This window comes from Notamacropus eugenii, chromosome 4 (assembly GCF_028372415.1).
Source record: "Notamacropus eugenii isolate mMacEug1 chromosome 4, mMacEug1.pri_v2, whole genome shotgun sequence".
Taxonomy (NCBI): domain Eukaryota; kingdom Metazoa; phylum Chordata; class Mammalia; order Diprotodontia; family Macropodidae; genus Notamacropus; species Notamacropus eugenii.
This window is the reverse complement of record NC_092875.1, coordinates 409741686-409755175: the sequence shown is the minus strand read 5'-3', so window position 1 is coordinate 409755175 and position 13490 is coordinate 409741686. Positions and strand designations below refer to the sequence as shown.

At 39.8% G+C, this 13490-nt stretch overlaps 1 protein-coding gene across 3 annotated transcripts in view; it reads right to left on the bottom strand.

Moving 5' to 3' along the window:
* MOCS2 (molybdenum cofactor synthesis 2) overlaps positions 1–12116 on the bottom strand; it is a 30554-nt gene extending 18438 nt beyond the window's left edge. For all 3 annotated transcript variants that reach the window (XR_011966343.1, XM_072605660.1, XM_072605659.1), the window contains exons 1-5: positions 11852–12116; positions 9199–9320; positions 6237–6381; positions 1311–1438; positions 520–670 (exon numbers count right to left, since the gene is read on the bottom strand). Coding sequence is in view for 2 of the 3 variants with exons in the window: in XM_072605660.1 (XP_072461761.1) it covers positions 520–670; positions 1311–1438; positions 6237–6334 (377 nt within the window). In the remaining variant the exon portion in view is untranslated. The remainder of the gene's footprint in view (positions 1–519; positions 671–1310; positions 1439–6236; positions 6382–9198; positions 9321–11851) is intronic.
* Between the last annotated feature and the right edge of the window lie 1374 nt (positions 12117–13490).

Here is a 13490-nt window from a genome sequence, read left to right as displayed (position 1 = left end):
ATGTGATTCTTCAAAAAAAGAAAAGAAAAAAGTCTGAGGGTACTGGTCCATTAGACTCATAGGTCATGGGCAACTGAGAATTTTCAAGAATTTTAAGTATGTCCTATATAAATATGTGTGTGTATATATGTGTGTGTGTGTGTATATACATACATACACATGTATGTATGTGTGTATGTGTGTATACCTTTGCTAATTCCTACTGCTATCAGACAGAGCACAACAATGTTATTGATGCTAAGACACACTATGTGCAGAAAGGTCTGGAATAAACTATGCTGATGAATTTAGTATTTGGTAAAAAAAGGAAAAAGAAAATAAAGAAAAAAACTAAAAAGAAAGCCAAAGGTGAAATATCACAGCTGTGCTCAGATTTTTACTACATATATATCTTCCTCCCTTGCTACTGCTTAACTGCAACATTATTGTGTCAAATACTCCACATTATGATCAACACAAGTTTTAAAACAGCAGCAAATGGCACTGAAATTGACAAAGATGAAAAGAGGCCTAGCTCACCCAAGCCGATGGCACACAGCTATATGCTTGACTGGCCACTGCTGTCTAACAGCAACACATATTTTTCTGACTTCAGCTTCTGCCATTGGCACATATGCTTCATATTCTAAGCTAACAACTTTTTTCCCTTCACAGTTATTTCTTGTAGTCCCTAAAATAGAACAAAAAAAATTTAACTGGTGACAAATCACATATTTCCTTAAAAATACAAATATTATGTATTGAAAGAAAAATTATTTTTTTCTCCACAGAATAACCTGACTCAGTCCAATATTAATTGAAGAGCTTTCCAGAGACTATGTAGAAAATTTAATTGACTATCTATAGACTCAGATTTAAGGAAAAAACTAAACATGGAATCATTATCATAGTCTTCCAAACTATACAAAATTATTTCACTCATAGGAATGAAACAGTGTTCCTCTTATGGAACTAGGTGATGATATTAAACACTCAAGAGAAAATAATTTATGTTACTGTATTGTTTCTAAAAATAAGAGAATTTTTCTTCAACATTAAGAGAAAAATAAAAAGATTCCAAATAATGACAGTACATTTTTTTTCCTTTTTCTTACATATCAGAATTTGAGTTGGAGTTTTTTGGAACTTACTAAAATACTAAATAAAATATTAAACAAATAAGTTCCTTAACATCACATTTGTCAGAATATTTATTAGTAAACTTTGAATATTCTGACAAAGAAGACATGTTTCAGCTGAACAGAAGCAGAACCATCAGATGATAGAATTTTTCTTAGGCTGCTTAGAAAAGTGTAAAAATTAAAAGTCACCCATGAACAAAGAGACAGCTCCACAAACAGGAGAAATCACCAACTGTGAGACTTCATCTACTGAGAGCTTCTCAGTGGTCATTTTGATTACATCTTTAGGTTTGTCTTCAGTTGCACTCGTAGATTCCCTAGAAGCAAAAATATTTCCAGAATTCACTAAGCATTATCACCAACCTTTTCCTTCCCTTTGCAAGTATTAGAAGATGAAAAACAAAAAACAAAACCAAGTGAGACACTAGGTAAAGTGGAACAGGTTGGATACTGAGGCTGAAAGTCACCAGCACACGGGCTAACTATGCATCATGCATTTACTAATGCACTGAGTTATGTTTTGGGAGAGAAACAGCCAGGAGTAAAGTCAAATATGATGACAATAACAGAACTGTTTCATATTTACATCACGCTACGCTGTTTACAAAGTACTTTCTTTACAGCAACTTTGTGAGATATTATTATCCCCATTTTACAGTTGGGGAAAGTGAAGCTCAAAGCAGTAATATGACCTGCTCAAGGCCACAGAACTGAAAACAGGAATCCTTCTGCAACTCCAATCTTGGTCTTAAACCTTAAATTTCAAGGTGGTCCTGCTGAGAGCAGCTCCCCTACAGGCCCTCTAATCTCTGGAAGGATAAACAAATTGGCTCTGATGATTTACTTCCTCCTACTCCACAATTTCTCTAACTGCCACACTATCACCTGCCAGGGTAAGGGTCACTTATCACCGCATATAACAAATACAATCCTTTTATGCACACCCTGACCCTGAAGTCAGCTGTCTCCATCCCCTCACTCTTGCTCTCCTGCAATGGAGCCACTCTTGTACTTGGTCCCAAAGGGTTTTAGTTGCAGTTGTGAGAAGGGAAAAACAAGCTGATAATTACAGGACAAGTCATGACCACAACATGTGCCATATCCTGGCAAAATCCTGGCTATATATTTAGGGAAAGAAAAATTTCTTCCATACTGATTACCAAAGCAAAGGCCTAGAAGATATAGGCAAGTACAGCTACAGTCAATTCACCATCATACTTTCTTTCCACCTCTTTTTCTTTAATTTTTTTTAATTTTTTAAAATTTATTTATTTAACTTTTAACATTCATTTTCACAAAATTTTGGGTTCCAAATTTTCTCCCCATTTGTCCCCTCTCCCCACCCCAAAATGCTGAGCATTCTAATTGCCCCTATCACAAATCTGCCCTCTCTTCTAACATCCCTCCCTTCCCTTGTCCCCATCTTCTCTTTTGTCCTGTAGGGCCAGATAACTTTCTATACCTCATTACCTGTATTTCTTATTTCCTAGTAGCAAGAACAATACTCAACAGTTGTCCCTAAAACTTTTGAGTTCCAACTTCTCTTCATCCCTCCCTCCCCTCCCATTCCCTTTGGGAAGAAAAGCAATTCAATATAGGCCATATCTGTGTAGTTTTGCAAATGACTTCCATAATAGTCATGTTGTGTGAGACTAACTATATTTCCCTCCATCCTATCTTGCCCCCATTCCTTCTATTCTCTCTTTTGACCCTGTCCCTCCCCTAGAGTGTTGACCTCAACTTGCTCCCTCCTCCCATTGCCCTCCCTTCCATCATCCCCCCCACCCTGCTTATCCCCTTCACCCCCACTTTCCTGTATTATAAGATAGGTTTTCATTCCAAAATGAGTGTGCATTTTATTCTTTCCTTTAGTTGAATGTGATGAGAGTAAACTTCATGTTTTTCTCTCACTTCCCCTCTTTTTCCCTCCACTAAAAAGTCTTTTGCTTGCCTCTCTTATGAGAGATAATTTACTCCATTCCATTTCTCCCTTTCTCCTCCCAATATATTTCTCTCTCACCACTTAATTTCATTTTTTTAAGATATGATCCCATCCTATTAAATTCACTCTGTGCTCTCTGTCTCTGTGTATGTGCGTGTGTGCGTGTGTGTGTGTGTGTGTGTGTGTGTGTGTGTAATCCCACCCACTACACAGATACTGAAAAGTTTCAAGAGTTACAAATATTGTCTTTCCATGTAGGAATGTAAACGGTTCAACTTTAGTAAGTCCCTTAAGACTTCCCTTTGCTGTTTGCCTTTTCATGCTGCTCTTCATTCTTGTGTTTGAAAGTCAAATTTTCTTTTCAGCTCTGGTCTTTTCATCAAGAATGCTTGAAAGTCCCCAATTTCATTGAAAGACCATTTTTTCCCCTGAAGTATTATACTCAGTTTTGCTGGGTAGGTGATTCTTGGTTTTAGTCCTAGTTCCTTTGACTTCTGGAATATCATATTCCATGCCCTTCAATCCCTTAATGTAGAAGCTGCTAGATCTTGTGTTATCCTGATTGTATTTCCACAATACTTGAATTGTTTCTTTCTAGCTGCTTGCAATATTTTCTCCTTGACCAGGGAACTCTGGAATTTGGCCACAATGTTCCTAGGAGTTTCTCTTTTTGGATTGCTTTCAGACAGTGATCTGTGGATTCCTTGAATACTTATTTTGCCCTCTGGTTCTAGAATCTCAGGGCAGTTTTCCTTGATAATTTCATGAAAGATGATGTCTAGGCTCTTTTTCTGATCATGGCTTTCAGGTAGTCCCATAATTTTTAAATTGTCTCTCCTGGATCTATTTTCCAGGTCAGTTGTTTTTCCAATGAGATATTTCACATTATCTTCCATTTTTTCATTCTTTTGGTTTTGTTATTTCTTGGTTTCTCATAAAGTCATTAGCCTCCATCTGTTCCATTCTCATTTTGAAAGAACTATTTTCTTCAGTGAGCTTTTGAACCTCCTTTTCCATTTGGCTAATTCTGCTTTTGAAAGCATTCTTCTCCTCATTGGCTTTTTGGACCTCTTTTGCCAATTGAGTTAGCCTATTTTTCAAGGTGTTATTTTCTTCAGCATTTTTTGGGTCTCCTTTAGCAAGGTGTTGACCTGCTTTTCATGCTTTTCTTGCATCTCTCTCATTTCTCTTCCCAGTTTTTCCTCCCCCTCTCTATCTTGATTTTCAAAATCCTTTTCGAGCTCTTCCATAGCCTGAGGTCACTGAATATTTATTCTGGATGTTTGGGATACAGAAGCCTTGACTTCTGTGTCTTTCCCTGATGGTAAGCCTTGTTCTTCCTCATCAGAAAGGATGGGAGGAGATATCTGTTCACCAAGAAAGTAACTTTCTATGGTCTTATTTTGTTCCTTTTCTGGGCATTTTCCCAGCCAGTGACTTGACTTCTGAATGTCTTCTCCACACCCACCTGGCCTCCAGATCCACCCAGCTAGTGCTTAGGGGCTGAGATTCAAATGCTGCTTCCTAGCCTCAAGGCTTTTGGCAGGGGCAGGGCTGCTATTCAGTGTGAGATTAAGTTCAGCTGCTCAGGTGGGAGCAGGGCAACCACACAGGGCTTAGTTCCGTCAGGGGCTTTATGTGGAGACCTTCAACAATGGATCTGAGCTCCTGCCTGCTTTGGGAGCCCCTGTCCCCTGTGGCCTCTGCTGCTGCCTCCCAAGGGGGCCTGAGTTATGGGGACACCCCACTCCCCTCTCTGTGAGCCAAAAGGACTCTCTCACAGACCTTTAGTACCTGTGGGTGGAGGGACCTGCACAGCTGCTGGAGATTCTGTCCCCGAAGCCTGCTCGGATCCACCTCCCTCGGTGTGGCCAAGGCAGGGCTGGGCCCCGCTCTGGTCTGGTGCGCAACAGGCCCTCTGCTTTGGCCTTTCAGGGCTCTCCAGAACAGGAATCTCCTCCACTCCACTGCTCTGCGGCTTCTGGGGCTCCAGAACCTGTTGGGAGTTCTTCCCCACAGGTATTTTATGGGTTGTGGGTTTGGAGCTAGCATATGTGTATCTTTCTACTTCGCCATCTTGGCTCCTCCCCTCTTTTTCTCTTAACGAACCATAATCAGTGACCAATCTTTGGCCTGGAAACTTTAAAATACGGTTTATTTTCCACAGCCATAATTTATGTTCCTTAAATGGCCCACACCACTGCAAGAATCATTTATGGCTAGTTCCAAGATTATGTAACACAAGTTCAGAAATTATTTTTTTTAAAACTGTAGAAATGAAACAGATTAATATGTATGAAATATTCCTTCAGATATACATCCAGAAAGATAAGCAATGCTATATGTATGCAAATATATACATATACATATTATGCATATGCATATGTGTGTATGTACATATTTTATATAACTATCACATTTGAAGACAATTATTTAGATGTAAATAAAATAAAATGTTCTGAACTTTAAAATGAATAAAGTTATAAACCAGATCACCTTTTTCCTGTCTACATTAAGCCAAGGCTGGTACACAGATACTCATTAAGTGATCACCTTATACTACACACAGTTCATGTGAGATTTCAATTTTGAATGTGAATGAAAAACAGAACCCAAACAGGAAGCAGTGTGGTACAAGAGAAAGAGCAATGAGACTACAGTCGGAGGACCTGGGTTCAAATTCTATATCTGATGACTGTTACCTCTACGACCTTAAGCAAGTCGATTAATTTCCTTGGGTCTCAAGTTTCCTTATCTGTAAAGTAAGGGAACCAGACAAGATGCCCTCTGAAATCTCTTCTTGTTCTAGAAATTCTCAGGGGTGGGGAACCTGCAGCCTCAAGGCGACATGTGGCCTTCTAGGTCCTTAGGAGCAGTCTTTTGGCTGAGTCCAAGTTTACAGAACAAATCTTTTCATTAAAGGATTCAGTCAAAGGGCTGCACTTGAGGACCTAGAGGGTCATATGTGGCCTCGAGGAAGCAGGTTCCCCACCCCTATAATTCCACAATGCATGAATGCTTCAGATTGATATTAACATGGCATCTCAAAATAAAAATACCTGATCTAGGCACACACAAAAAAAAAAAACAGCAAGTCCAAGAGAATTGCTAACAAGTTTTCTCATATATTTTTTTTCTATGTGACACTGGTAACAAGTGGAAACCATACATACCCCAATGGCCCAGAGTTACTATCCTCCGCTAATGGGGGGAATAACTGCAATTTCGTCACCTGACTGCAGGAAGAGGAGTTGATCTCCAAGCTGGACATATTCCTGACGAACAGCAAATATCACTTGATCTCTTACATCAGCTAACCTGAAGAAAACAGAAAAGCTAAACCATCATTTTAAAGAAGCCATCTGAGTTGTGATAAATAAGATTCCAAGACCAACAACTGAAATTTCATTCTTCTCAAAATCCAAACTATGAAAACTCATTTCAGAGTAGATATACTTATTATTCTAAAAACAGAGACAAGAAGCACATAGAAAAATGAAAAAAAAAACCAAAACACCAAAAACAAGAATTGAGCCATTCATGAGAGAGGAAGGGAAAAGGTTAAAAGAAAAAATAAAATGCAACTACACAGTAAACGATGTTACATTACACATTGCTCTCCCTTTGTATGGGCTAAATTGACTTTAAGAAAGAACTCAAAACAAAACTGCAAGTCCCTTGCTCAAAATTACTCTTTTTTTCCCTTTCTATACATAGTGGAAACAGAATACTTTATCCCTGCATTCCATAACTTTTATATACTGACAACACCATAAGTTAAGATTTAAACATATTCATGTTGAACTTTTTTTATTGATATATTTAGGGGAATATGATTTGACTTGGTACATCTCAGGCTGTTATAATGAAATTCTGTTGTATCCTCAAATGCCAGGTATAATGGTATAAATGTCATTTTTTGCATGGCATGCATAAATGCCAGGTATAAACGAAGGTATAAATTGCCATTTTTGTTGGGTGTCATCTGGAAGATTGCCAAGCAAGTTTTCAGGTCATGTTCTGAGTAAAAAAGATCTAACCTTCTCAGTCTAACAGTTAAGGCTTTTCACCACTCTCCCCACTTAACCAAAAAGATTAGCTTGTTAATAAACCAATAGCAGAGTGATCAAGACAGTGTTTACTACAAAGTGTCTTTTTCTTGTCTTCATCTGTGATTTCATCCTCTAGTCTTGCAGGTCAGTGATTCATCTATACCTTAGTCTCAAAAACAGTTTTCTAGGGCACTAAGACATTAAGTGACTTGCCCAAAGTCATACATGTGTGAGACAGATTCTCTTGACTCCAAGGCCAGACTCCTAACCAATATACCACTCTGCCTCCTTTATGTGTGTAATATAACAATTTAAAAAATATGTGCTGAAGATGATATATACTAGGCCAGAGGAAAGGAAGATTTCCTAGCACCTCTTCTATAGCAGCTGCCTTCTGAACAGGGCCAATGGTGTTTCCACATGATCAGGTACATGAACGGCCTTTTCTTTCTTTTTTTTTTTAGTTTTATGAAACGGCAGACAAACTCAAAATAGCAAGGTTTAAATTTGACCCCAGGTTACTCATTTAGTCTGACTGTAAACAGAGGTAGCTACATGTTCATGTTATTCTCTCCTGAAATCTATTAATCATCACTAAAACTACAATATGGTACCACAGAATTTCTACATTAAAATATCTATATTAAGTGTCTATATTAAGATTAAAATTACATTACAGAATAAGTACACAAATAATTTATAAGTGTCCAAAAGTTATTACAACTATTAATGTTTTCAAAACCTGAAGAAATGAAATAATGTAAAAAGTAAAATGCAGCAGTAAGCTTTGTTTTCTGATGTCTTTAAATTCCTGATATTTCAACTTTAAAATTTTCAAGTCTGAAAAGTACTCAAACTTGTTAAAAATTTTCAGAACAAGATTTGTTGCAATTAATATGGCTTATAGAATTTGAAGCAGGGAGCTAATTAAAACACCACATTTGCCTAAAATTACACTGGTAAAAAAGCAGTAAAACCAGCATTCAAACACATTTTTCCTGACTCCAAAATCAATTTTATTTCCACCATACCATATTAACTCCTATATTTAACCAGAAAAAAAAAACACACTTGAAAACTGAAAGCATAAAAAAACAATTACCAGTTAAAAACCAACTTAGTGCATACTATTTTTTATATCATGTTTACAGACACTTAAACCCAAATGTTCAAATTCACTCACTTTTTTAGCTGTCCATTTTATACATTGTGTATGAGATAGGACTATGGGAACTTGTTGTAGGAATTGAAAGTATTTGGAAATAACTCCACAATTTTTTTAAAGGTCACACGGGCCTATTAATGGATGGGATAGATCTTCCCATTAAGAAGCAAAATTTCATTAACAATAAGCAAAAATACATTATCGATACTATTTAAGATCAATCTGTTTACTGGTCAGGATCGAAGTCCACAAGGTATCTCTCTCTCCCTTACATAGCAAATCACTGTCCTGCTCTAGGACTTGCCTATGTAAAAAAAGAGGGAGAGAGAGAGAAAGAGAGAGAGAGAGATAACTTGCAATACACCACACTGTCAAATGAATAAATGGTAACGAAAAGTAGCCTTGTGACCAACAGAAATATGGGCAAGAACAGGAAAAAAAGAGTATTTGTAAAATCAGGAACAAAAATTACTTAATTCATCTGTACCAGGGAAAAGCAGTTGTGTCAATTGGTGATATGACCACAAGAATTATGCCATGGGAATGTACCTTCAAGATCATCTAGTCCAACTCTTTCATTTCAGAGAAAAGTAAACTAAAGTCTAGAGAGGTTAAGTGACTTGCCAAAGGTCATACAGCTAATTTCACACAAACTCAGGACTCTCTAACATCTGGTACTCCTAGTACTCTTTGCAGTATGCCACAATGTCTTCTTTATGCTCTGGAGACAATAAGAACCATATGTCTCATCAGCAGAAAATGACTTCTTGAGTAAAGTCCAGTCTACCCTGTTAACACTGAATAAGCTATTCAGGACTGCCCTTAGTCTGGAAATGGAGAGATGGCACTTAGGACCACACCTTACATAAAGGCCTCCCACCCTCACCGACCCAACATATTCCACAAATGTTAAACTACCTAGGATGTCGACTTTCAATTTCTTCCCACAGCTTCAGAGACTTTATTTGTTGCGGCACAGAAATGGTCTCTGAACGAACACCTGCTAATTCAGCACTTCTTGCAAAATATAACACAGTAACCTACAGAGAGTAGAGGGAAAAAGATCATCAACAACATGCCACTGTCTTATTTTTCCTCCCAAGAAAAAAAACAAACAAAAAAACTTTAGAATTTTAGGAAAAATCCTTCAGCACAGCATAGTTTAATTTGTCAGGTGATGACACTGAAGCTTAAAAAGCACCCAGTTACATGTAATTAATGCCATGAATAGACCCTTGGTTTGCTGACTTCCCAGTTCAGTGCCCTTTCCCAGGATACCATAAACTTACTGTACCTTGCAAGTATATAATTTTAATTGCCTAAACATAGTGCTTTGCAGACAATAAGTACTTAATGTCTGTTGAAGTGAATGGAAGAGCTTTATAAAATAAAAACGTACATATAAAATTGTCAATAAATCAACAAATTTGGACCTTGAGAAAATCAATAAAAGTCTTAGCTGTTTCAAAGAAAAAACTTTCAAGTTTTCAAATTCAAACTTCACTAGAATATAAAGCTTCTTTAAAACTCTGAGACATGTTTTATCCATCATTTTACTGCCAGCAAATAACTCACAATAATCTTAGCCCTACTTTCATTTTTACACCAGTCAGGTATAAGGTATAAGGACTTTGACTAATAAGTGAATTTTAAAAAAATTTTATCTGACCAACTAATTGAAAATTTTTATGCATCATTGTGAAATAACTCATGGATGCATTACTTTAACCAGAAAGGGCCTCAGTTTCCTCATCTATAAAATGAGGGCGTTGCATTGAATGATCTCTAAGGTTTCTTCATAGGACTCTTAAGTTCCATGGTCCTATAAGTCAGTTGCTGGAGATCATGTCATATAACATAGGAAATAATACTAACATTTACAAAAGCAGGTAGAAGCAGGTGTGTAGAAGCAGGGACTGAAATCATAATGAAGACTTGAAACACCGGACAGACAGGTTAATTAATTCCCAGGCTCACTAAGAAATTCTGGCAATCATGAATTCAAAGGCATTTTAAGGAAGTTAAATAATGCTCCAAAATGCAAGGCAAAACATTAACTACCATACAGTCATCAGTTCTAAGTTACTGAAATAAATTCATCACTGGACAATTTTACACACATGGAGTCTATTTCTTTAAGGGAACACATGATTCCTTTCATTTTAAAAAATTCAAATACTGTTTCAAGTATCTGCAACAAAAGTCACAACTTTAGTGGTCGATCACTTCATAAAGTTAAAAAGGGGTTGGTATTATTCTTACTGAAGCAAAGAACCAGGGCTGTACTGACAAGAGCTGGGGGAGTTAAAAAAAAAAATCGGGGTGAGGACAGTGAAGGTTCACTTCAACCTGACACAAGCCTGGCTCCAAATCAGCAAGGTGAACTTAAACTTGATTGCTCAAAACTGAGGGGGTAGAGGGATCAGGGGTGCTTTTTAAAGAGACTTTCCTCTAAATGTCCCCAAGCATAGTCTGTCACAGAAGCTCCAGACATCTCAGGACAGATCCCAGGATCACAGCTCTAGGAACTAGAAGGGACCTCAGAGGACATCCTTTTACAGATAAGGAAACTGAGTCCTAAGGAGGATAAGTCATTTGCCCAAAGTCAGACAGGCAGTAAGCATCAGAGGCAGGAGTTAAACCTAGGTCCTCTAACTCAAGATAGTAGTTAAAACTTGAAAAGAAAATTAAAATTTAAGTAGGTCATTCCTGTTAATGCATCCCTATCATTCCTTTGAAAAAAAAAATCACGTGTACTCATGCAAAACATAACCCCCCAAAATAATAAAGAAAGTTTAAAAAGTATGCTTTGGTCTGTATTCAGGCTCCATGAATTCTATCTCTGGAACTGGATAACATTTTTCATCGTGAGTTCTTAGGAACTGTCTAGGTGATCCTATTCTATTCGTAAGACTAGCTAAGTCATTCAAGTGATTCCCAATGGATCACCCTTCAGCACTGCTGTTACTGTATACAATGTCTTGCAAGGTTCTGCTCATTTTACTCCCATCGTTTCTTTGGACAAGATTCTCTCCTTTTTTCTTGGGGGGTGAGGGGGAAGAGGTCGTGAGAGAAGGGAGAGGTCTAGCCCAGGGGTTTGGAAATATGACTGATGACCCATGGGTTTCCTCAATATATCAGCATTTACTGATGGCCTGCTAAGTGCCAGGCAATACGCTAAACAGTTGGGATACAAAGAGTTTGTAAAAGACAGTCCCTACCCTCAAGGAGTTTACAATGTAACAGGAAAACAAACATATACAAATACATACAAAGCAAGCCATGTAATGCCTCAATCAACATTTATTAAGCGCCTCCTACGCGCCAGGCAGCGTACTTAGCTCCAGAGATACAAAGTAGCAAAGGAAGGCCCCTGCGGCCCTCAAGGGGCTTCCAACGTGCAACAGTACACCAACAAGCGATAGGCAGGACAGCTACGTCACAACAAAGCGAGGAAGCGCTCCATTTTCTAGGATCACGGATCCGGAGCTGGAAGGGGCCCCAACCTCTCACTTTCCAGATGGGGAAACTGAGGCCTGGAGAGGTGAAGCGACCCTCCTGAGGTCCTCACCTGGCTCTGCCGCACCATCCCGCCCCAAGGGCCCTTGACTCCGCACACCAGCCACCGACCAGCCGCGTCCCCACAGGACCGGACCGGGAGGCGGGGACAGAGAGGCGGAGGCAGAGGCGGAGGCAGAGGAGGAGAAAGAGGAGGAGGAAGGCGGGGACCCGCACCGACCAACAGTTTAGGACAGAAAGTTAGGGGACGCCTCCTACAGCCCTCAGCGGAGGACCTGGGCATGCGCAGACACCCGCTGGAGGGAGCTAGCTCGAATGAGGTCGGGGAGCATGGTCCCGCCCACTTCCTTGCGTCAGAACTCCCCGGGCTGTGATATCGCGAGAGTTTCCGCAGTTCTGCATCTCGGCCGAGTAAGGTCGTGGTGTCATTTAAAAGCGCCCGAAGTGGGCGTCGCACGTAATTCATCCGGAAAGGACAACGTCGCAAAGTAGGATTCGGCTTTCTGTGGCCTTTCTTTGCGTGGTCGGCTTTGAGAGGGGACGCGGAGACTCCTTATAGGGGAGCCCGTACTTGGCTACGGGTGACCCCGCACAGCCAGAGCAGAGCTCCAACAGCGTGCTCTTCCTCACCCTCCCCCACCCCAACAACGTGCTCTTCCTCACCCTCCCCCACCCCAACTACGTGCTCTTCCTCACCCTCCCCCCACCCCAACAACGTGCTCTTTCTCACCCTCCCCCACCCCAACAACGTGCTCTTCCTCACCCTCCCCCCCACCCCAACGACGTGCTCTTCCTCACCCTCCCCCCACCCCAACGACGTGCTCTGCCTCACCCTCCCCCACCCCAACAACGTGCTCTTCCTCACCCTCCCCCCACCCCAACAACGTGCCCTTCCTCGGTCCCCTGCCCTGCAGGGCCAGGGTGCAAACCTGCCAGTGCCCTCGTGCCTCGTAGATGCCTCCTTCAAAACTTAAATCGAATTATTTCAATCAACATTCTCCCTATTTAGGCAGTATTCACCTCCTGCCACAATAGCCCCTTCACACCTTTTGGGCTTTGGCCTTTCCATGCCCCACGCCCACCCCAATCAGTCCACAAAAACTAAAAATGTTTTTTGTGGGGCTAAGGAGAGAAACTAAACAACCCCTGCTCTCCAGGAGTTTAGGTTAAATTTCAGAGGTAATCTATATTTCACATAGCTACCGAAGTAATCTTAAAACGCCGCGCCGATGATTTTTATTTCTACTCAAAAATAGAAATTTTTGCCTCTGCAATAAAATTTTAAAGCCTATTACAGACCGACTGCAGTTTACACTGCCCCCGATTTTGCACTCAGTTCAACAATCGTTTTTTCTTTAACTCCTAGCTACAAAACAAGTACTAGGTGCTGGGAATTGTGAGAGAAAATAAAACAATCCCAGCAGTGATGGAGTTTACAGTACACGGGGAAACAAATACAGGAAAATAAATGCATGGGCTACATGCACAGTAATTAAGGAGAAGGGGAGGAGATTGACTGATAATTTTATTTAAGCCGAATCTTGAAGGGAGTTAGGGATTCCAAGAAGTGAAGGTGGAAAGGGTGAATATTCCAGGCATGGAAAGATACTTCTGTGGTTCTGAACAAGTTATTTCACTTGTTTGAGCATCAATTTCTTCAAATGAGTAATTTCTATAAAATTGGGTTGGAC